General features: G+C 37.6%; 1 protein-coding gene across 1 annotated transcript; it reads left to right on the forward strand.

Annotated features, from left to right (window-relative positions):
- The first annotated feature begins 1,553 nt into the window (after nt 1-1,553).
- SRP9 (signal recognition particle 9) lies at nt 1,554-20,996 on the forward strand. Its single transcript, XM_044002358.1, has 3 exons — nt 1,554-1,760; nt 11,260-11,328; nt 17,204-20,996. Exons 1-3 carry the CDS (start codon nt 1,689-1,691, stop codon nt 17,321-17,323), a joined length of 261 nt encoding a protein of 86 aa, XP_043858293.1. The 5' UTR covers nt 1,554-1,688; the 3' UTR covers nt 17,324-20,996.
- The last annotated feature ends 781 nt before the right edge of the window (nt 20,997-21,777 follow it).

Here is a 21,777-nt window from a genome sequence, read left to right on the forward strand (position 1 = left end):
GTCTCTGCACCCATCTAGGAGGCTTGTTAACACACTAAGAAAACAAACAGGAAGAGTAGACTGGACTTGAATGCATGAAAAAGTATTTATAAAGTCCTTTCTATGTGTAAAATATAGGGCAGTCTGTGTTTAACAAGAAAAACAAATAGGAAAGCAAGACAGTGCCTGCTCTCAGGGAGTTCACAATCAAATAAAGGGAGACAATGTATATAGGGTTTTTCAGCTGCAAGTCAGATGGTGAGGTTTCATGGTCCTTAGGATGAAACAGCAAAGAATACTGTAATAGTCTCCTCTCTTTCTCTCTCACTCTCTCTCTTTCTCTCTCTCTATAATATATACACACAAACACACACACATATATCAATTTCTTTCTTTTTTTTTTTTTTGGTGAGGCAATTGGGGTTAAGTGACTTGCCCAGGGTCACACAGCTAGTAAGTGTCAAGTGTCTGAGATGGGACTTGAACCAGGGTTGGTGGTCTATCCACTGCACCACCTATCGGCCCCTCATATATCCATTTCTAATATTAAACCACTTAACAGTGCCAAAAAACTTCGATGGAATCTTCTTTTGAGTCTTCAGTAATTTCTTTGATCAATGTAATGATCCATGACTACTTCAAAAGACCCATGATGAAAAATGCTACTTCCAGAGTAAAGAACTGATGGACTCAATGTGGATTGAAGCATAATTTTTTCATTTTCTTTTTTTGTGTGAGTTTTCTTTTGCAACGTGGCTAATTTGGAAAATGTTTTGCATGACCTCACACTTATAATGGTATCAGATTGCTTGGGGGGTGGGGGTGGGGAGAAAATTTGGAACTTAGTTTTAAGAAATGAATGTTAAAATTTTTTAAAAATAGAATTGAGAAATGTTTAAAGAAGTAAATAAAATATATTAAAAAACAAAGTGTTATTTAACATGGGAAAAGGGTTTATTATTCCTCTTAAATTAATATTTTTAAATTATATCAGTTTTAATTTTCAATATGGTAAATACTGGTAGATATAATTCACATAAATAACAGCTCTGGGGCCTCAATAATTTTTAAGAGCGTGATAGGGCCCTAAAACCAAAAAGACGGAGACCCGCTTGATAAGGGAAAGAAATTAGTTCTCTTCTTTCATTACAAAAGTCCTATTCTTTCATCACAGAATTGGGAGAACTCAATTCAATAAATATGTATTAAGCATCTACTGTATGCAAATGCTTAAAAAAAAAAACTACAGGCAATGACTAAATGGAGCAGCTTCTCAATCCCACTCTTCTCTCGCAGGGGAGTGTGGCTGCACCTGGGGGCGAGGAAGCGGCAAGTCTGTCGCCTGTCACCAAGGTTTAAGAAAGAACCAATCAGAAAGTGGCACATTACTTTCAACAGCTCCCGGCCTCTAAGGGAGAACGCTTCCTTTTACCTCTATCTACTTCCTCCCTCTTCTCTCAGCTCGTCACACTACACGTCTACGCCACATCCCACGTGACTTTCAACCCCCCCCCCCCCCTCACATAATGCTTTTTGGTTGGACAAACCCGTTCCGTCACCGTCCAATGGCGCGGGCCAATGGTGAGAGGTAGAGTCGCCATCTTGCCGCGGAGGGACTGTGAGGGAATCGCTGAGTCTGTTGAGCGGCTCTCGGGGGTGTTGGCTCTTGTGGCCCAGCCTCCTCTCACCCGTTCCCCTCCGGTCCCACGATGCCACAGTACCAGACCTGGGAGGAATTCAGCCGCGCGGCTGAGAAGCTCTACCTCGCCGATCCCATGAAGGTAATGTGAGCCGATCCCGGCGGGGCTCCTTAGCTACAGCATCCCTCCCGGGCTCTTCTTGCCGTGCACCTCGGGAGGATGCTGGTGGGCGGCCTACTCCCCCAACCCCTTTCCCTTCTCCAGCTGCATCCTCCACTCCCTTCCCAGCGAATTTATTTCCCAAAGCCTCTTGTCGGTGGCAGTTTTGCTTCATTCTAGGTCTGTCTTCCAGTAGTTCCATCTTCCCTCGCCCCCATCCGCCAAACCGTTAAGTGTGGGAGCCCCCCGGCTTGCAGAGCCAGAGACCTATCCCTCAGCCCTGCGAGCCTCTGCCTCGATAGACCTGGGCACAGGGCACGAGCCGAGCCTTAAAAAGGCACAATTCAGGGCTACCTCCTAAGTGAAGCCTATTCCTGTTCCCCATCCCCCTCTTAGGTGCTGTATTCCTCCCAGTGGTCTCGTATGTGCCCAAGTAGAATAAGTAAGCAAGCTCCTTCAGGGTGGGCGGGGAATGTTTCAGTTTCATCTTTGCATCCCCTGAGACCCAGCAAGTGACCTTAATAAGTGTGAAGTAATTGAACTGAGTCAAGAAAATCAGCTTGGAATCACATGATTTACAATTGAAACAGTCTTAAGAGGTCATCTAAAGTAGTTTGATTTGTTGGTGATGGGAATTTAATATTCAGGTCTCCTGCCTCTTCTTTTTTTAAGAATATAGCTTCTTTGGGAAAAAAAAGATTCAAAAGAAGTTTAAGCTTAATGAATAAAGTTCTAATAAATGCTATTTCCGGAAAAGATTGATTAATCATTTTTAGGTAAAAAGCACATTTCCTAGATGTAGATTCATTTTTAGATTCCTGGATTCCAGCTTATATTGAATTGCTTGAGTTCTTAAGGGGAGGGAGGGAGGGAGGGAGGGAGGAAGAGAATTTGGAACACAAAGTTTTAAAAAGAGATGTGAAAAAAATGCATGTAATTTGGGGAAAATTCTAAATAAGTAAATAGATTCCTTTTTAGGTAGTACATTATTGTCTCTACTTTTGAAAATCATTTGCAGTTTTGGGTGGACAATTTGATTAGTTGCTGTGGTCAAAAGAAGTCATCATTTAGTGGCCAACCTTTTATTGATGAACGTCTATGAATTTAGCTAGGCCAGTCCTCAAACTAAAGATAGAAAATCTTGTTGCAGGTAGAATTTGATGACCTTTCGTTTTGGTATTATCTTCTAGTACTTGTACTTCTTGGCACACAACCTTCTAGAATCCAGGGTTACCACCTACAGGAAGAGACATTGGAGCAGAACTTTATTGGAGGAAGTTCAAATAACTTAAAATTTCCAAGGAAGGAATGTTGATAGTTGACATAACATTACAAAGTGCTTTAATATTTCATTTGAGAAAATGTATGTGTGTTCAGTGGTGTCTGACTCTTTGTGATGCCATTTGGGGTTTTCTTAGCAAACATACTAGAGTGGTTTGCCATTTCCTTCTCCAGTTCATTTTGCCTGTGAGGAAACTGAGACAAACAGGGTTAAGTGACTTGCCCTGGGTCACACAGCTAGTAAGTGCCTGAGGCCAGACTTGAACTAGGGATGATAAATTCTTCCTAACTCCAGGCCTATCCCCTGTGCCAACTAACTGGCTCTGAGATAATGTATACTGAAGTACCAATGACTGAACCATACATAATAAGTACTCATCGATACATTTGAGGGTGTTTGCTAGCAGAGCTTGATAAATTTTTTTTTTGTCTAAGAGCTAGCCCCCAGATTCAACAGTTGGAAAGGTGGTGGGTGTTTGTTTTGTTCTGGGGTTTTTTGGCTGGTTTTTAAAGCAAAAGGGAGAATGAAATCATAGCACATTACCTTACCAAATTGGTTCCCACTCACAGGTGGGAACTCCAAATTTTGTTCCTAATACTCTGCAACAGTAATTTGGAAAGGCTCACAGAGGGGATTTGAGCACATGTGAAAACAAAACAACTTTCTGAGCTTTATATGATAGCCTTGGTTGCCAGTGACCCATTTCTTTAGGGAACAGAATTCAAGCCTTTCTACTACCCAAGAAACAAATGTTGCTCCTACTGAATGAAATTGGCCAAACCTATATTTTCAGATTCCTAAGATAGTAAATGCTACCTGGCTAAAGGCAGGAAGAACAAAGTTGCTTCTGTTGCTTGGGATAGTAGTTTGGGATAAAACTGGGCGGAGGGGGGGTGGGGAGCACCTGAGTTTAGTTGCATTTTGGCTTGCACATGGCATGGTGTGATGTTAAAGTGTATAAAGCCATTATTAAGACTCAAGGATATCTGCATAATAATTTAAGACAGGCATATATATCTAGTGGACTTTAGGTCAAAGTTGGGACTATTTTACACTTGTTTCTGAGTCTCCTAGTTTGTTTGGTTTTTTGGTGAGGCATTTGGGGTCAAGTGACTTGCACAGGGTTACACAGCTAGCATCAAGTGTTTGAGGCTGGATTTGAACTCAGGTCCTCCTGAATCCAGGGCCAGTGCTCTATCCACTGCACCACCTAGCTGCCCCAGGCTCCTAGGTTTTTCATAGCATTTGGGAGACTAAGAAATGGTGGTATTGAAAGGAGAAGTATTAAAAATGGTCACTTTAAAAATATATATTCACTTTCACATAATTAGTTTTATTTTCCAAGGAGAAGAAACAACTCAGTAGATAAGGCATGATAATTTGGGAGGCAGGGAAGCAACAATGGGAGAATATAGGTGTAGGGAGTGTAATAATACACATTTGCATCAGCATTTGTTACCTTTGTGGTTTGATTATATGATATTATATCTTCCCTAGGTTTTAGCCTAAGAACCTTGAGAGTTTTAAAAACAACTTTTATTACGTAGCTATTTGCAAATGACACTGTACCATATATAGATCACATATAGAAAAATGTAGGCATACTATCCTGTTCTACAATCTAAGGTATAAATTAAACCGATAAACTTGAGTATGTACAAGCATTTGAATATAAATGTTAAATAGGAAAACTACTAAATTGTTTCAAGGAGAAATTTCAAAAATTCTCCTTTTTTTGTGTGTAATCATACTTTCTTGGTTCTCTGCCTGTATCTCCAGCTATTTCTGTTTCCTTTGTTTTCTTCTTATTCCCTAAGAACATTGTCCAATGCTCAGTCCTTAGTATTATTCTATTTATATTCTTTCTCCCTTGTAGAGCTCAGCCACACAAGCTTGAACAACCACCATATGACTGATTTTTATTTTGGGAGAGTATCTTGGTATCATTAAATAATATCGATGCTCTAGTTTCCCAAATGCAATCTAATCTACTCTGCTGTTTTCCTCCTATTCATTTCTTCACTCAGTTTGTTTAATTGGCAGTTCAAGATAGATGCACTGCTGGATTAATTCATGGATTATCCCCCAACCAGCCATTTGTATGGGTGGTAGGTATTCTTCATTCATTTATTTTTTCAGGTAGAAGTTGTTAGATTGATCTCTTTTGAGATCATTGGTCATTAATTTCATTGATGAGGGCCAATAGTGTTCCAGGGTTTGATGTAATTCTTCAAACAGGAATAGCTGGAGAACCTTACTTTCTATAAAGGAATACTTTGTTTGGACTTCACTGATGACATCTTTTATGATAGAAGTATACATTTTCCTATTTTATGCTTTCCTTGATTTTGTCAACGGATCATTGAACAGTCCTTTCTATAATTTCTTTTTTTCTTTTTTTTTTTGTTGTTGAGGCAGTTGGGGTTAAGTGACTTGCCCAGGGTCACACAGCTAATAAGTGTCTGAGGCCAGATTTGAACTCAGGTCTTCCTGAATCCAGGGCTGGTGCTGTATCTATTGTGCCACCTAGCTGCCCCCTTTCTTTCTTTCTTTTTTTTTTTTTTTAGTGAGGCAATTGGGGTTAAGTGACTTGCCCAGGGTCACACAGCTAGTAAGTATTAAGTGTCTGAGGCCGGATTTGAACTCAGGTACTCCTGACTCCAGGGCCGGTGCTCTATCCACTGCGCCACCTAGCTACCCCCTTTCTATAATTTATTAAGGAATTTTGTCTTACCTTAAAATATGCCCAGGTGACTTTGGCTTGACTGTAGATTGTGTGAAGAGAGTTTTAGAAGGTTCGTTCCAGGTTGGGAAGTACTTTAAATGCCAAATAGGAGTGTAGCTAATTTTAAAAACAATGTAGATCTCTTCATGGTATAGACCTAGTAGCAAAGGTTATGCTCAGTTTAATAGCTTTGGGGGCATAGTTCCAACTTCTTTCCATAATGACTATACCAGGTCAGTTCCACCAATAGTGCATTAATATATCTGTTTTTCCCATATCTCCTCCAGCATTTGTCATTTTCTTTTTTTTTTTTCAGAGTTGTTTCAGTTTGTATTTCTTTATTAGTGTTTTAGAGCATTTTTTCTCATGACTATCGTTTGAATTTCTTCCTCTGAAAACTGCCTATTCATATCATTTGACCATTTATCAATTGGGGATTGGCTCTTATTTTTAAAGATTTTAATCAGTTCCTTATATGTCTTAGATCTGAGACCTTTATTAAGCTTGCGCCAAAGATTTTTTCCCTCATTTTCCTGCTTCTCTTCTAATTGTAGTTGCATTGGTTTTATTTGTGCAAAAAAACACCTAAAAACACCTTTTTAATTGTTCATTTTACCTCCTGTGAGTCTTACCTGTTTTTTGGTTATGAACTTTTCCCTTAACTATAGATCTGACAGGTAATTTCTTCCATGTACCTCTCATTTGGGAGCTTGTCTTGGTATGAGATGAGATAATGGTCTAGATTCTGCCACAGTGCTCTCTAGTTTTCCCCACAGTTTTTGTTGGAGTGAGTTCTTGTCCTAGTAGTTGAGACCTTTGAGTTTATCAAACACTATACTTCTGTACTAGTTTGCTTCTGTATGTTTTGTACCTAATCTGTTAACACCAATCAACCTCTCCCTTTCTTATGCAGTGTCAGTTTTTTGGTTGGTTGTTGGTTTTTTTCGTTTGTTTTGTTTTTTTACTATTATGGCTTTGTAATGTAGTTTAAGATCTGGTACTTCAAGGCCCCCTTCTTTTCATTGCCCTAGGATGGGACAAGAACTAATGAAAACATGGCTAAAGGTGATAGTAGTAATGTAGGTATGATGAGTTTATTCTTCCTATTGTTAAGTATGTGGTACCTTGGAAAATATGACATCTATCCTTTTTCTGAGTTGAGAGATTTAATCCAATTCAACATGAATTTATTAAGCACCCACTTCATGTCAGATACTAGGGTTAGAAAGACGTAGATACACACAATCCCTGAGCTCAAGAGCTTTCATCCCAGAGGGAAGTAGGAGGGGCAGTGGGGAACAACATGCATACACATAGGCAAAACAAAATATAAATACAGCTTAATGGGGTGGAGTTGGAGAAAGGCCCAGAAACCACTAGAAAGATCAGGAAAAGGCCTGTTGTAGGAGGTGACATTTAAACTGTCTTGAATGAATATAGGGATTCCAAGAGGCAGACAATTTTTAACATTCATTTTCTTTCTTTTAGGTTTTCAAATAGTATTTTTTCCAATTACATATAAAAGTAGTTTTCAGCATTCTTTTTTTGGTGGGGGGGTCACACAGCTAGTAAGTTTCAAGTGTCTGAGGCCATATTTGAACTTGGGTCCTCCTGAATCCAGGGTCAGTGCTTTATCCACTGCGCCACTTAGCTGCCCCCCAGTATTCATTTTTTGAATAAGATTTTGAGTTCCAAATTTTTCTCCCTCCGCTCCCTAAGATGTCAAACTGTTATAGGTTATGCGTTTACAGTCATTTTTAGCATTCATTTTTGAATTTTATTGAATTCCAAATTTTCTTTCTCCCTTACTTGCCCCCTCCCTGATACAGTAAGCAATATGATATAGGTTATATATGTTCAGTCATGCAAAACATTATCATATTAGTCATGTTGTGAAAGAAGACACAGACCTGCATTTTATTCTAAAGTGTAGTAGAGAGACACTGAACATATTGAGCAGGAGAGACAGTCAGACCTGTATTTCATTTGACAGCTATTTGGTTAATTGATCAGAAAGGAGAAAGACACTAGAAATAAGACCAATTAGGCCAGAGGTGATGAGAACTAAGGCTCTGAACTAGGATGTTGGTGATCTGAGTAGAGAGATTGGGATAGATGTGAGATATTGTGAGGTAAATTCATGATATATAGATTTGAGAGTCATTTATAGACTTCACACTAAGTCCATGACATGAACAAAAAAGAATTTCAGAGAGAAGAAAAGAAGGCCTAAGGACAAAGTGCTGGGGTATATTTCCTCCAGGGGCATATAGAATGAATGTTAAAACAAGACTAAGAAGCAGTTACACAGATAGGAGGAAAGCGAGGAGAGAACAGCCTCAGGAAAACCTAGGGAAGGAGGCTCTATGATGATTAGTGTTCAGTAATAAAGAGGACATAAGAAAGATGAGGATTAAGAAAATGGTCCTGGATTTAGCAATAAAGAAATCATGGGGGGGGGGGCAGCTAGGTGGTGCAGTGGATAAAGTACCGGCCCTGGATTCAGGAGTACCTGAGTTCAAATCTGGCCTCAGACACTTGACACTTACTAGCTGTGTGACCCTGGGCAAGTCACTTAACCCCCACTGCCCTGCAAAAAAAAAAGAAGAAAAATCATTGGAAACCTTGGAGATTTTAGTTCTCAAAATTCTAATGTAATATGTATTCTATATTACATAATAGGCTTAATGTGACACTAGCTGTTTTCTTTAGAAAATGTAATATATAAAATATAAAGGGGCCTTTTAAGTTTGAATACCATACCTGAATTTATTTTGGTGAGCTGTGAAATTAGTGAAGTAATTTATTCCATCCTTTTTGATGTTTGTGTTTGGTAGACAGAGCGGCATATCAACTGGAATAAATTCATAGTAGTGATTTCTTTTTCTTCTGGGAATTTTCTTGAAAGTGGTGATTTTGAATGCTTTTTCATTTTGGAAATAATATGCCAACATTGTACATCTTGTAATACATCCAGACAAAAGATCAATATTAGATTGATGTGGATGTATATTAGAGAATAGCTTCCTGGCCTGTCTCCAGTTTAAAGCTCTTCCCTGCTTGGAAAGATTTGTATACTGCCTAAGCTTATTGGGCATGTTCTGAAGAGTTACTGCTCTCTCCATTGACCAGGGGTGTCATAATTGGCCAAATCAAGTGACCTTTTCTTAATCTTGACCCTCCTTTACCCTTCTGCCGGCTTCTCCTTGATATTGTGTGAGACTGCTCTCTTTTGGATCTCCTCCTTTTCTGAGAAGTATTGCTACTTCTCAGTCTCTTACTGGATCTTCATCCGGGTCGTGCCTCTTCACCATGGATTCTTTCCTGGGCCCTCTTCTCTTCCTTCCCCTCCTCGCCCCTCCTCTGTCCTCGCCTCTACTTGGTGATGGTTCTCATAGTTCCAGCTATCATCTCTGTGCTTATAATTCTCAGATTTATTTTTCCAGCCCTTAACTTCTATGCTGACTTCCAGTATTGTGTTTCCAACTGCCTATTGGACATTTTGAACTGAATGCCTCATGGACATCTTAAACTTAACATAACCAAAATAGAACTCAGTATCTTCACACTTACCCCAAACCCTGCCCTCTTCCCTAACTTCTGCTATTTTTCCTCTCAGTCAGCCAGGCTTACAACCTAGGTGTGATTCTCTGTTCTTCAGTCTCATCCTTCTCCCCCATCCAATTAGTTACCAGCACCAGTGTGCCTTTGTAATATTTCTTATATGCAAACCCTTTTCTTCTCTGATTCTGTCACCACCCTGCTTCAGGACCTCATCACCTCACAACTGGACTATTGCTGTAGCCTGCTGATTGGTTTTTCTTTTTCAAGTCTCTTCTCACTCTGGTCTGTCTTTTACTCAGCTGTCAAATTGATCTTCCCAAAGCACAAGTTTGACAGTGTTACAATTCTACCCTCATTCAAGTTAACTCCAATGGCTCCCTCTGCCCGTCAGGCTCAAATATAAAGTCCTCTGATTGGCCCACCATGACGTGGCCCCTTCCTACATTTCTAGTCTTCTTACTTCTCATATCCCCACAATCCTCACATACACTTTGGGACACTAGTATACTTTTCCTTGAACAAGACACTCCATTTTTGACTCTAGACATTTTTCATTGGCTGTCCTCCATGCCTAGAGCTCTCTCCCTCATTTCTTCCTCTTAGCTTTGTTGGCTTCCTTCAAGTCTCAGCTAAAGCCCCATCTTCTGCAATAAACTTTTCCAGACTCCCCCTTAATCTAGTGCTTTTCTGTCTATTGATTATCTCCAGTTTATCCAGTATGTACATAGTTGTTTGCATATTTTCCCTCCATTAGACTGAGCAGGAGTGGTTTTTCCTTTTTTTGTAACCCCAGAGCTTAGTACAGTGCCTAGCTCACAATAGATATTTAATAAATGCTTGTTATAACATATAGCCAAATAGTTGCCTTAGTTTACCTGTTAAATGATATTCTGTTAAAGTGTACATACCTATGCCATTTTTTACTAAGGCAAGCATAATCCAAATTCTCTAGGAACTTAATTATATTGAACAACATTACTCTGAACAGGTATACAAGGATAACAATTCCACTAACGTTTTATAAAATACATCATGGGAGAAAATTAAAAGTTTCAACTTCAGAAGAAGGTTATTAACTGCCACTGGCATGGATCACAACCTCATTCCATCTTTGTAGAGGACGTTCATGAGTTAACTTGATTAAAACATTTTCTTCATTTTGTAGCCACCACTTTGGGGATGAACCTCTCCAAATATAGCTAGCCTTTTCCTCAAATACACAGACTTCCACTGGGTTCATATAAAGCATTTCCAGTTTGGTGTACCAGAATTTATGTTGTTGATATAAGCATTTGGGGGTTACCTCAAGGCCATGATGAATCATCCCAGTAGGACTTTAATGTGGAAGAGTGAGAACTCAGGCTGTAAATATTTCTTTAAAAGAACTGGGTGAAAGTAAGGGTGGCTTTTTATTTCTTTTGCTGTGCAAAATGGGAAAAGAGCATGGCAAATTCTCGAGGATGTGCCACAACCATTGAATTGGTAGGAAATGTCCAGAATGACTTCTAAACCTGTCCGCTGTTTAAAAACTTTGCATTTCCCATCTTATTAGAACTGACAGCACAGCGATGTTAGGTCTCTTTTCAGTTCAAACCTGATTCCTAGTTCCCAGTAAAGTTCCAAAATAGTTTAATTTTTGTCATTATGGTCATAAAAATAACCCCAAACAATGGTGCTGTATTTGGATACCAGTATTATGTAAATCTACTTGGAATAAAGTGCTATTTCTACTTTTAGTAATATAAATTCTTTTTTTAAAGTACACATTTTTAGATGCTTTGGTTTTAGTGAGAAGGGGAGATTATGAGTGATAAGTGGATATCAGAGATAATATTTGAGATCTCTATTAAAGTGAAATTTGTGAAAAAACATCAATTGTCTTCACTGTTTCTAAAATTGTATTGTTTCAGGCACGTGTGGTTCTCAAATATAGGCACTCAGATGGGAATCTGTGTATCAAAGTAACAGATGATTTAGTTGTAAGTATAAATTTTTATTCATTGTGCAAGTTTGAGTTTCCTGGGTTAACCATTTGTTAAGAATTAATCATAGACTTTATGCAAATTACTTCATGAATATGTTTGTTTTATTCTCTGTTCCAAGTTCAGGAACAGTGCTTCAGAAACTACTTTTTAAATTTTTTTTTTTTTAAGTGAGGCAATTGGGGTTAAGTGACTTGCCCAGGGTCACACAGCTAGTAAGTGTTAAGTGTCTGAGGCCGGATTTGAACTTAGGTACTCCTGACTCCAGGGCCAGTGCTCTATCCACTGCGCCACCTAGCCACCCCCAGAAACTACTTTTATGGGGTGTTGGAAAGTAATTCAACTTGCTTCTTTAGTATAGCATGCCAAGTCCATGCTAGTAGTTGTTCTCTTTTAACCATCTTCATGTAAGGGAATGCAGAAGTCAGATCTGAAAATACACTAGGATAAAAAGAACAGAATCTGGCAGCGCCACATAATTAAAACCTATAACTGTGATTAGATTATTTAATTAGGAAGCAGATATCAATTTTTATCTTTACTTCCTTAGAATTCTCTAACCTCTATGGTAGAGGTTCTTAACCTGGACCATAGCCCTTTTAGATAGATTTCAGGTGGTCTGTGAATTGGGATGGGAGAAAACAATTGCATCTTTAACTGTGGATGTAGGCAACAAAACATTCTAAGATGATGTCCATAAATTTCATTAGACTGCCATGATACAAAAAAGGTTTTTAAAAAAGGTTAAAAAACCTCTGCCCAGGGGTTAACTAATCCCTTAGAAGTTTTAGATTATTGTCTATGTTATCTTTGATTGTATGTTACAGTAGACTTTGTGTTTATAATGCTTTCTCAACAATGCCCAAATTATTATATTTTTAATAATTATACCACCTCCTTGGAGGTTAAACTGGGTGAAGTAATACTTAATAAAAAGGGAGACTGGAAGGTTCACTTCCTTAAAGCAAGAAACAGAGTCTATTAGAACCTTGAATATTAATATAAAGAAAATCCTGATGGTTATTTGTGATTAGTTCATTATGATAGAGAAACATTTTTTAAAGAGGAATCCTAGCATTGTAGAGCTTTGCAGGACTTCAGGAAAGCCCTCTTTTCGCTTCTTTTTACTGATGAGAAAAAAGGAAAAGTTGTGTCTAACTCAGGGATACACAGGGAGCAGACTGAAAAATGTGTTCTGTAATAAGTGTTAGAACACAAACAGTCATTACATTCATTCAACAGCTTTATAAAGTACTTTGTGAAAAACACTTCCCTGAGTAAGATAAAGAAATAACACATAGTTTAAACTTTACTCCCTGGTAATGATCACGTATGTCTCAGTAAACTAGAGGGAGACTCTAGAGATCAGAATTGTATATACAGAAGATCATTATTTAAAATGAGCTATTTCATGCTTAAGGAGGATGAGTTTTTCCTATTTGGTGTTCTCAGTGGACCTTAAAACCCATCACAGGTGAATGTATTGCAAATTGAGTTAGCTAGTTGGTACAGTGGTTAGAATACCTGACTTGGAGTCAGGAAGATGTGAGTTCAGATTCAGCCTCAGACAAACTTATTAGCTGTATGGCCCTGATAAATTAATTTAATCTCTTTCTACCTCAGTTTCTTCATTTGTAAAATGAGGACTATAATAACATCTACCTTACAGGATTAATATGGGAATTAAATGAGATAATATTTGCAAAGCACTTTGTAAACCTGAAAGTACTATTATGATTTTGATCGTGTTTATTTAAAGGGACCAAAAATATAATCTAGCCCATCTCTCTAAAAGGACCCTGACAGTAAAAAAATCTATACACAATAATTCAGTGTTGTCTAGTGGTCCTTGCTCTTATATGTTTCTCATCTATAAATCTATTAATAACTGCATTCAACTTAAACCTGTCTCTTTTTGTTCTGGATGTAATGGCATGTTGGCCACATAGTTCTTTGTGTGGCGTTGTGTGTGTGTGTGTGATGACTGTTGTTAAAGCCTTTTATTTTGAGGTTGAATAATTTGTTTTAGTTGTACATGTCTTCTCTTATTTAGGGAACCCAGAGTGAAGCATAATAGTAATCACTTGACTAGAAATGTAAATATATATATATATATTTTTTTTTTATTTCTACATTCTAAACTCCCATTTATTCATTCCAGTGTCTTGCTTTTGTGGCTGACTCATGTAGTCCCAAGATCTTTTTGTCATGTTGTCATAATCCTCTGTGTGTGTGTGTGTGTGTGTGTGTGTGTGTGTGTGTGTGTTTTGAATATACTTAAGTCAGAAAAGGTTGATGGCAATTACAGGGTACTTTAACAATTGCTTAATATTGCACAATCATTAGTCACTGTTTTTAATTTCCTTCTGTAGTAGAATGTTGGGTTATGAAGACAAGAGGGAAGCAATAAATATAACTTACTGAATTTGGACATCTTTGGAATGTTTGATACTATCTCTATGACATTCTCAACAAGTGAAGACAACAGAATTGTGAAACTGTTCTTGATAGATGTGTGGACAACAAGTTAGAATAGGTAGTAGTATGTGGCCTAACAAGTGCTGGACCAAAGGGTTATTAGTCCTAGAGTCTGTTACCTGATACTTGTATAAGAGACCTAAATGAAGGAAACAAAAATATGCTTATTGTTTACACATAGTGCTTAACTGGGTGGGATTGCTATGCACTTTGGAATAAAGAAATTAAATTAGACATCTTGATGAATTGGCAAAAATGGTTCTCCAGGAGCAGAACCAAAATAGACATATGAGAGACTGGTTAGGCAAAAATATGGCAGAAAGACTTAGGAAATATACTGTAACACAAGTTGAATGTGTTGGTAATGGTTTTTTTTTTGGGGGTTTTTTTTTGGTTTTTTTAGTGAGGCAATTGGGGTTAAGTGACTTGCCCAGGGTCACACAGCTAGTAAGTGTTAAGTGTCTGAGGCCAGATTTGAACTCAGGTACTCCTGAATCCAGGGCCGGTGCTCTATCCACTGCGCCATCTAGCTGCCCTGGTAATGTTTTGATGTTATTAAAAGGCGTCAGAGTTCATGGCTTGTAAAATCTTGAAAATAATCCTGGTATGGCAAGCATTGTCTAAACCAGAGCTTTTTCAAAATTATTTTGATAACTATTTCAATATAATTGATTTCCTTTTAAATTCTATATATGCATTTTAAAACATTCTAAGAAGGGGGATGGCCCATATGTTTGCTAGTCTGCCAAAGGAATATATGACACAAAAAAGATTAAGAGCTTTTGGAAACGCTTCTTATTGTATTGGGTCCATTAGGAAGTATCAAGACTTTTTTCTGTTAAGCCACTTGATTCAAGGGTGGAAGATTAGGGGGTGAAAGGTAAATGAATGTTGGAAGATCATTCAGGCATAGGCCTAGCTCACAAGCCTGTGTTTGCCCCCTCTATGAACTCCCAGATGTTTTCTGCTAACTCTAGCTATAGCTTGACCTAGGAAATTGCCCCTGTTTTGACCGAGGGTGGGAATGTAAAGGAGGATACCCTGCTGGGATCCTGGTCAGATCCCTTCTAGGCATATCTCACTGATTAACTGCCTAAAGGTCCCAGGAACTAGCCATTCCTAGGGACTATAAACAATTCCAGGAGTAGTCCTGGGGGGTTGGCTCTCCCTGAGGAGTATGTCCTGAAAAACTAGTGTTTATTCCAACTTCTCTAGCAGTGATCCTGCATGAACTCACTTGGTGTCAGTCATAAAATTAGCTCATCATACAAGCTGTTATTGGTGGCTTCATGCCACTTTTGTTTAAAGTCCTATATAAGTTAGAATAAAGCCTCAGCCTCTTTGGAGTCTCACCCGTGGAGAGGACGCTCTGCCTGGGATATTCCCAGTTGGGACTCTGGGAGGCTGCACTAGGACCCCCAGCCAATGGACCGAGCAGTTGGTGCTTCCCGGATTTGGTGATGTATTTTCCTTTTAAATACCTACATAGTAGTCGCTTTTGCTTTAATAGTTACATTGTTAGGCTGCTTACTTTATTGCTGCTGCAAAACTAATATTTCTTTTCCTGTACTATAATAGTAATTACATCTAATTTTCTTAATCTGGTGTTGGAGTGTCATTTTGTAGGAGTGAATCTGAACATTTATCCTTAACAATACAGGGGGTTGGGATGCTCAAAAGAATATAGGGTTGAGGGCTGGAAAAAATTTTAAGGATCATCTAGTCCAACCTACTCAGTTGTTGGCTAGGAAGCTATTCAGCAGTAGATCTGGGATTTGAAACACTCTGGTTAGAAATCTTTGGAAATGTATCACAGGTTTCCCTGCCTTCTTAAAATATACAGAACATAATACAGCAAACATCAAGGGATGACTGAGGATTGATTATCATCATCTTGTTAGATCATGCTGTAACATAAGCTACAGTTGTTATTTGTGAGAGTTGTGCTATTTGCTCCTATTCTCAAAGTGTTCTAAATGATAGAAGTTCCTAGATGAATAACCTCAAATTAGTTCATTGTTTTTGAACTAAAATTTTAAATTATGACCAGTTTGGGAAAGAGTGTGGAAGGAGTGAATACAGTATCTAGGACCTAGAGTAATGCTTCCAACTTGTAATTTTCAAAGCATATTTCCAAATATTAAAAAAAAACACTTTTGTAACTTAAGACATTCATAGGACTAATACTTTGTGGGCCAGATGAAATTGTTAGGGTTTCCCCACTCCTAACATGGTTTTACTCTACTTTTACAAAAAGAAAGGTCATTCAGAATTATTGAAGGTCAAAAAATAGGTTTTCTGAGCAAAAGTTAAAGGTGAGTCTTTTATCTTGGACAAGATAAAAACCTAAGAAATGTTTTAATACCTTAATTCAATATAGGACAGACTGCTCTTAGAACAGTAACTAATTCCTCATCCATGATTTTAAAAAATAAAGAAATGAATTTGTTATAGTAAGGGAAAACTTTTTTTTAAGGGAAATTCATAATAAGGGAAAATTGTGACTCTTTGTCAGGGAATTAAATACTGGATCTAGACTCCTGAGGAAACTTATGGAATCTTGTATTTCTAAAAGTAAAAAGTAGGATAAGCAACTGTCTGTTTTAATTCAGGCCTTGGGTTCACCTCCTCTAGGAATTTGAACCCAAGACCTTCTGGTTCTTTTGTCCTATTCTCAATTTCCTAGAGGTCAAAAGTTGGTCACAGAATTTATCTGGTTTCCCCCACAGCAACATTACTGACTCATGAACTTGATAAGAAAGACATGGGTATTTGACTGAGTACTCATCTCTTTTTTGCGGGGAGGGTACTCATCTCTTACCATTGGATACAGCAAAATCTTCATATATAATTTTTTAACTGGACAGCATTGAGAGAAGGGTATTCTCAAGTGTTAGGACATGATTGATCTTTTTTGGCTGTAATGACATTGAGAATTTTATAAGATGATCAAGATTTAAAGAAAAGAGATGAGAGCATGGATTATAACTTTGGGGAGCTTAAATGCCTCTTGATATTTTCTCAGTAGGCATAGGAATGCCATAAGTGGCAGAGTCTTTAAACTTGTCAGTACTGTAAATTTTCTTTCTTTTTTTTTTAAATGTTTTTTTGATTTCTTTGTTATGTTTTGTTTTGTTTTTGTTTTGGTGAGGCCATTGGGGTTGAGTGACTTGCCTAAGGTCACACAGCCAGTAAGTGTTAAGTGTCTGAGATCGGATTTGAACTCAGGTCCTCCTGACTCCAGGGCCAGTGCTCTATCCCCTGCGCCACCTAGCTGCCCCAGTACTGTAAATTTTCAAGGGGAAGTTGTAGGTACATACATAATATTAAAGGATAAGAAATAACTTTCCAAATTGATGTTTTGTTAATTTCTACTTTTTGTTTTGTTTTGCAGTGTCTGGTATACAGGACAGACCAGGCTCAAGATGTAAAAAAGATTGAGAAATTCCATAGTCAGCTAATGCGACTGATGGTAGCTAAGGAATCCCGAAGTGCTGCCATGGAAACAGATTGAATGGTTTGAAGTGAAAGCTCTGGTGGTCACGTTTTTTCAGGAAGAAAATATCACTCGAATTCAAGAAAATGTTGGGACAGAAGAGGCTTTATATAACTCAGTGGGCCCTTAAAAGGCTTGGGAGCATTTTTTTCCCGTGTAGCTTAAAAAAATTCTAACTTCAGATAGCTATAAATATATATGCTTTCAGTTGAAAGCTTCTATTTATTTTTGAAATTTAAAACATGATGAAAAGTTTTTACAGGTTATTTGATGTTGGGCAAAATATGTAAATATGACCTCTTGTAAATTTGTAACACTAATTTGAAAAGGAGAGATCAGCCACCTTTATTCTGTGAAATGCATCTGACCTTTAAAAAAAACCTAAATATTGTTTCTTTAGCTTGCCTTTCAAATTTAACTTTGAATTTAAGGTCATTTTTTATTGAATATATTTCTCTACAGGTTTAATTTTGTCTGACAAAACCTATTTCTGACCAATAAATATAAGATATACTAATGGAAATTAATTTTGCGCCATAATGAAGGTAATTATTTGTAGAAATGTTACATATCATCTTTGAAGCCATACCTAAAATATGGGTGTGCTTTCCAGATATAGACTGTTTAACCCTAAAAGATTCCATCATTTCATTATCTGTGATCAGAAACTTTTTTTCATAAATGAATATGAGTTACTAATATCCACCAAAGGACTGAAATTGCTATTACAGAAGCCTCTGTTATACTTGGTCTCCTTATAGAATGTTTCTCAGAGGGCTAAGGAGTGATTGAACTATTATTATATCTGTGTATAACCTATTTGTACCCATTTTTCTGCTTTTGTTAACTTATTAGAAGTAACGAAGGTGCTAAAAATGTCATAGCTGGTGTAATTATCTGTTGCAATGGCTAATGAACTACCAAGTAAATCACTAAGAATAGATCATTTTTATATTCGTAACCTCTATTATTACCACTGGTTCAGAATCACACAGCCAAGTCTGTGTCAGAGGCAGGATTTGAAACCAGTCTTCCTGACTCTCAGGCCATCTCCCTACTTTATAGACCACGTAAAGTCTCAGTGCCCTCTGATAGTTCTCTGAGACTGTTAAAGAGTCGGTACTGATATGTGTAAAGGGAGCTCCCTATGCCATTAAAATCATAGGTGTATTCCCCCCCCCCCAAAAAAAGCAAAAAGTCCCCAAACCCTCAATTTTAAAATAATTGCCCAGCATCAGAATGAAGGTTCAAAGATGTCACATTAAGATATTTTTGTTAGACATTTAATTTGGATATTGTTTCAACATTGTAAATGCCATTAGCCATCTAAGTTTTGGCATGTTTCAACGCAGTCTGCAAAAATAAAAAAATTAAGAAAAAAGCAACATAAACATCTTAATGGTTCTGTTGAAGCTTTTTTTTTTATATTTTAGGAATTACAGATTTTTAAAAATAAAAGATGATTTAGCCTAATAAGTAATGCCACTAGAATAAGTCTGTGTTTTTATATCTTTGTCTTCATCCCCTTCAATATTACATGTGGTTTTTTTCCTCTATCTTATAGGCAAAATTATTTTCTTGCATTAAAATAACACAGAATAATGCTTTTTACTATTAAACTATCAAATTCCCTCTTGATGCTACTTAGGTCCTGACATACCTAAGAAGTAAGGGGAGATAAAATTCTATAACAGCAAAATCAATTAGGCTTGGCAACTACCTGACCAGAAAATCCCCCTCAGTTCTCAGGAGTATGACAAGTATACAAGCTTTCCCCACTCCACCCCAAAAGGGATCTTTCCAGTTTTCAACTGGGCACCCCATCTATCTTCTATAAAAGCTTTTGCCTTCCCTCTGTTCATGGAGGAGAATGTTTGTAAGCTCTCCTGCCCAAGGGGTGAAGCCTTTGACTTCCCCCTTGGGCACTTTTCCTAGACAAATAAAAGACCACTTTCAATTCTAACTGGACTGTGTGAGAGTGTAGTTCTTTATTGAGGATTAATGACCTAAGAACCACCACCTGTCCCCCATGACAGGTCCCCTTCAGGTTTTTTTTGTAAACTCCATTCTTACAACTTAGCAAATGTTACATTTAAAGGATTTAGTGTGTTAATCTATACTTCTTTTTTCCCTGAAAGTAGGTATAGTACATAATGAACTCTAATTTCACCAATCAGTCTTGGGTTAACAGGATTAGAACTAAGTTTCTGTTTGTTACTTTAGAAACAGCTTTCCTTCATTGTAGTTGTGCAATACTGGAATAAAAGCAAATATTAGTTCACAGCCATCAAATTATAATTTAGAGAAACCATATACTCTGTGAAAATATTTTTAATCTAGCCTAAGCTAATTTAAATATCACAGTGCTGGCAAACCTGGTCTCCATTCCCAGGCCAGTGAATTGCCTGGGGCTGACCAGTCTTTGTCACTTCCAAGACTCTGCTTTAAAAGATTCTTTTGGGGCTGCTAGGTGGCGCAGTGGATAAAGCACTGGCCCTGGATTCAGGAGTTCCTGAGTTCAAATCCAGCCTCAGACACTTGACACTTACTAGCTGTGTGACCTTAGGCAAGTCACTTAACCCCCATTGCCCCCAAAAACAAAACAAAAAAAGATTCTTTTGCATTAGATGGGTTTTAGCTGTGAGAAACTTACTCTTCCCAGAGGTAATCTCTTCCCTCTCTGTTCTGTTACCCCATATAAACTCTGTCCTCAATTCCCATCTTTAGGTATTCTTAACATCCACTGTGAAATGCCTCAAGCTGCAACTCCTGCTCTGATTAAAGATTTTAATTTTGTTATATTAATTGTTTTATTAATTTTCAGGTTGACTGTGCCCTTCACCTGAGCATTTTCTTCTTTATTGGAAAGGGGTTTTTTTTTGGGGGGGGCATCCTTCATTAAAACCATGGCTATAGCCACTGTACCCTCTCAGTTATGTTAGACACAGTATTGTAGATAACTCCTTTTGAGAAGTTCCTGTGGTAGTTTTATAAATAAATACATAGGGGAATCAAGTAATTTCATTTTTATTTCCACTTCCAATCTTTTTCTTACTCTCCTTGGAACAAAAATCCACTAAAGACTATATATTCATGAATGTAAAGGGCATTTCCCATCTCTCTTCCCCCCATCCACCTATCCTGCCAATTTTTTGTCTTAAGTGCATTAGTCACAGCTCATATTTTTCTTAGTCATTCATTATAGGCAATGTTGGCAGTGTTTTATAGCTGGTAAGACCTTCTATTACCCTTTTAAGAAAACCTAGCACTTAACAGCAATCTTTAATTATATTAAACTTTAAAACTATCCTGAAACTAATTGAAAGCAAATGAAATGTAACAGAGAGAAACTAATTGCATAAGAAAAGTAGGAGGGGTTCCCCTTTCTTCACTCATGAAGGAGGAATATTCTTTGAAATTGGCTCATGCTCTTCCTGAATATCTCCTAGCTGTGACCACTATTATAAACTGTTCTATAAAAAAAAAAAAAAAGAAAGAAAGAAATCATCTCCTCAAAGCCCACTAGTTTTTTAAGAAGGGTGAAAAAGAAAGACGCAGAGGCCTAGGTCTTGTATTAAAATTACTGGTTGGCAAATGGGGGGTCATTGAGAGTTCACATTTTGTGGGACAGGAGCCAAAGAACAGTTTTTTGCCATGCAATTTAATGCTTTGTTAAAGCCAACATAGAAACTTATTTTGTGATGTAATTCTTAGTAGAGATTTGTTGTTTGTTATTTTGGGCAATTGATTTAATTGCACATATAGCAGGTCAAGGGTACTAGACACATTGGAATTTTTTAGTTACCATAAAGATAAACTTTGAAAAAAATATTCAACCAGAAATATTTTTATGGGGCACCCCTTTTTTTTCTTTTTTAAAGAATGTGGGGGCAGCTAGGTGGCACAGTGGATAGAGCACCAGCCCTGGAATCAGGAGGACCTGAGTTCAAATTTGGCCTCAGACACTTTACTAGCTGTGTGACCTTAGACAAGTGACAACTCCAATTGCCTCACTAAATAAATAAACAAATAAATGAATAAATATGTAAATAAATAAATAAATGATGTTAAATTTGTGTCAGCAAATCTGAATTTTGGAGCACAGCCAATTGCATAAACCCATCGATTCACAAACATTGTAGGCAAAGCTATGGTGCTATGGACACAAAAAGCAAAAACAACAGTCCTACACAAAGGAGTTGGTGATGGGATATTGCTGGGAGCAGATACACTATGTACATAAGTAATCATAATGCCGGATAATTTGAAGAGGGAAAGCACTGGTAGACTTTATTCAAAGAGGTACTTGATCTGAGCCTTAAAGGAAAGGCATAGACCCTGAAAATACTAGGGTGTGCATTGCAGGCATAGAATAGTTTGTGCATAGATTGACAGGAATTTGTTAAGTGCCTGCTGCTCAGAGATAGAAAGGCAGAAGACTGGCTGCTCTCAAGGAGCTCACAATCTAATAG

The sequence above is a fragment of the Dromiciops gliroides genome, chromosome 4 (genome assembly GCF_019393635.1).
Source record: "Dromiciops gliroides isolate mDroGli1 chromosome 4, mDroGli1.pri, whole genome shotgun sequence".
NCBI lineage: Eukaryota > Metazoa > Chordata > Mammalia > Microbiotheria > Microbiotheriidae > Dromiciops > Dromiciops gliroides.

Coding starts and splice junctions, on each gene's coding strand:
- SRP9 (XM_044002358.1), top strand. CDS start 1,689: ATGCCACAGTACCAGACCTGGGAGGAATTCAGCCGCGCGGCTGAGAAG. Junction 1,761..11,259: donor ACCTCGCCGATCCCATGAAG/GTAATGTGAGCC, acceptor GTATTGTTTCAG/GCACGTGTGGTTCTCAAATA. Junction 11,329..17,203: donor AAGTAACAGATGATTTAGTT/GTAAGTATAAAT, acceptor TTTGTTTTGCAG/TGTCTGGTATACAGGACAGA.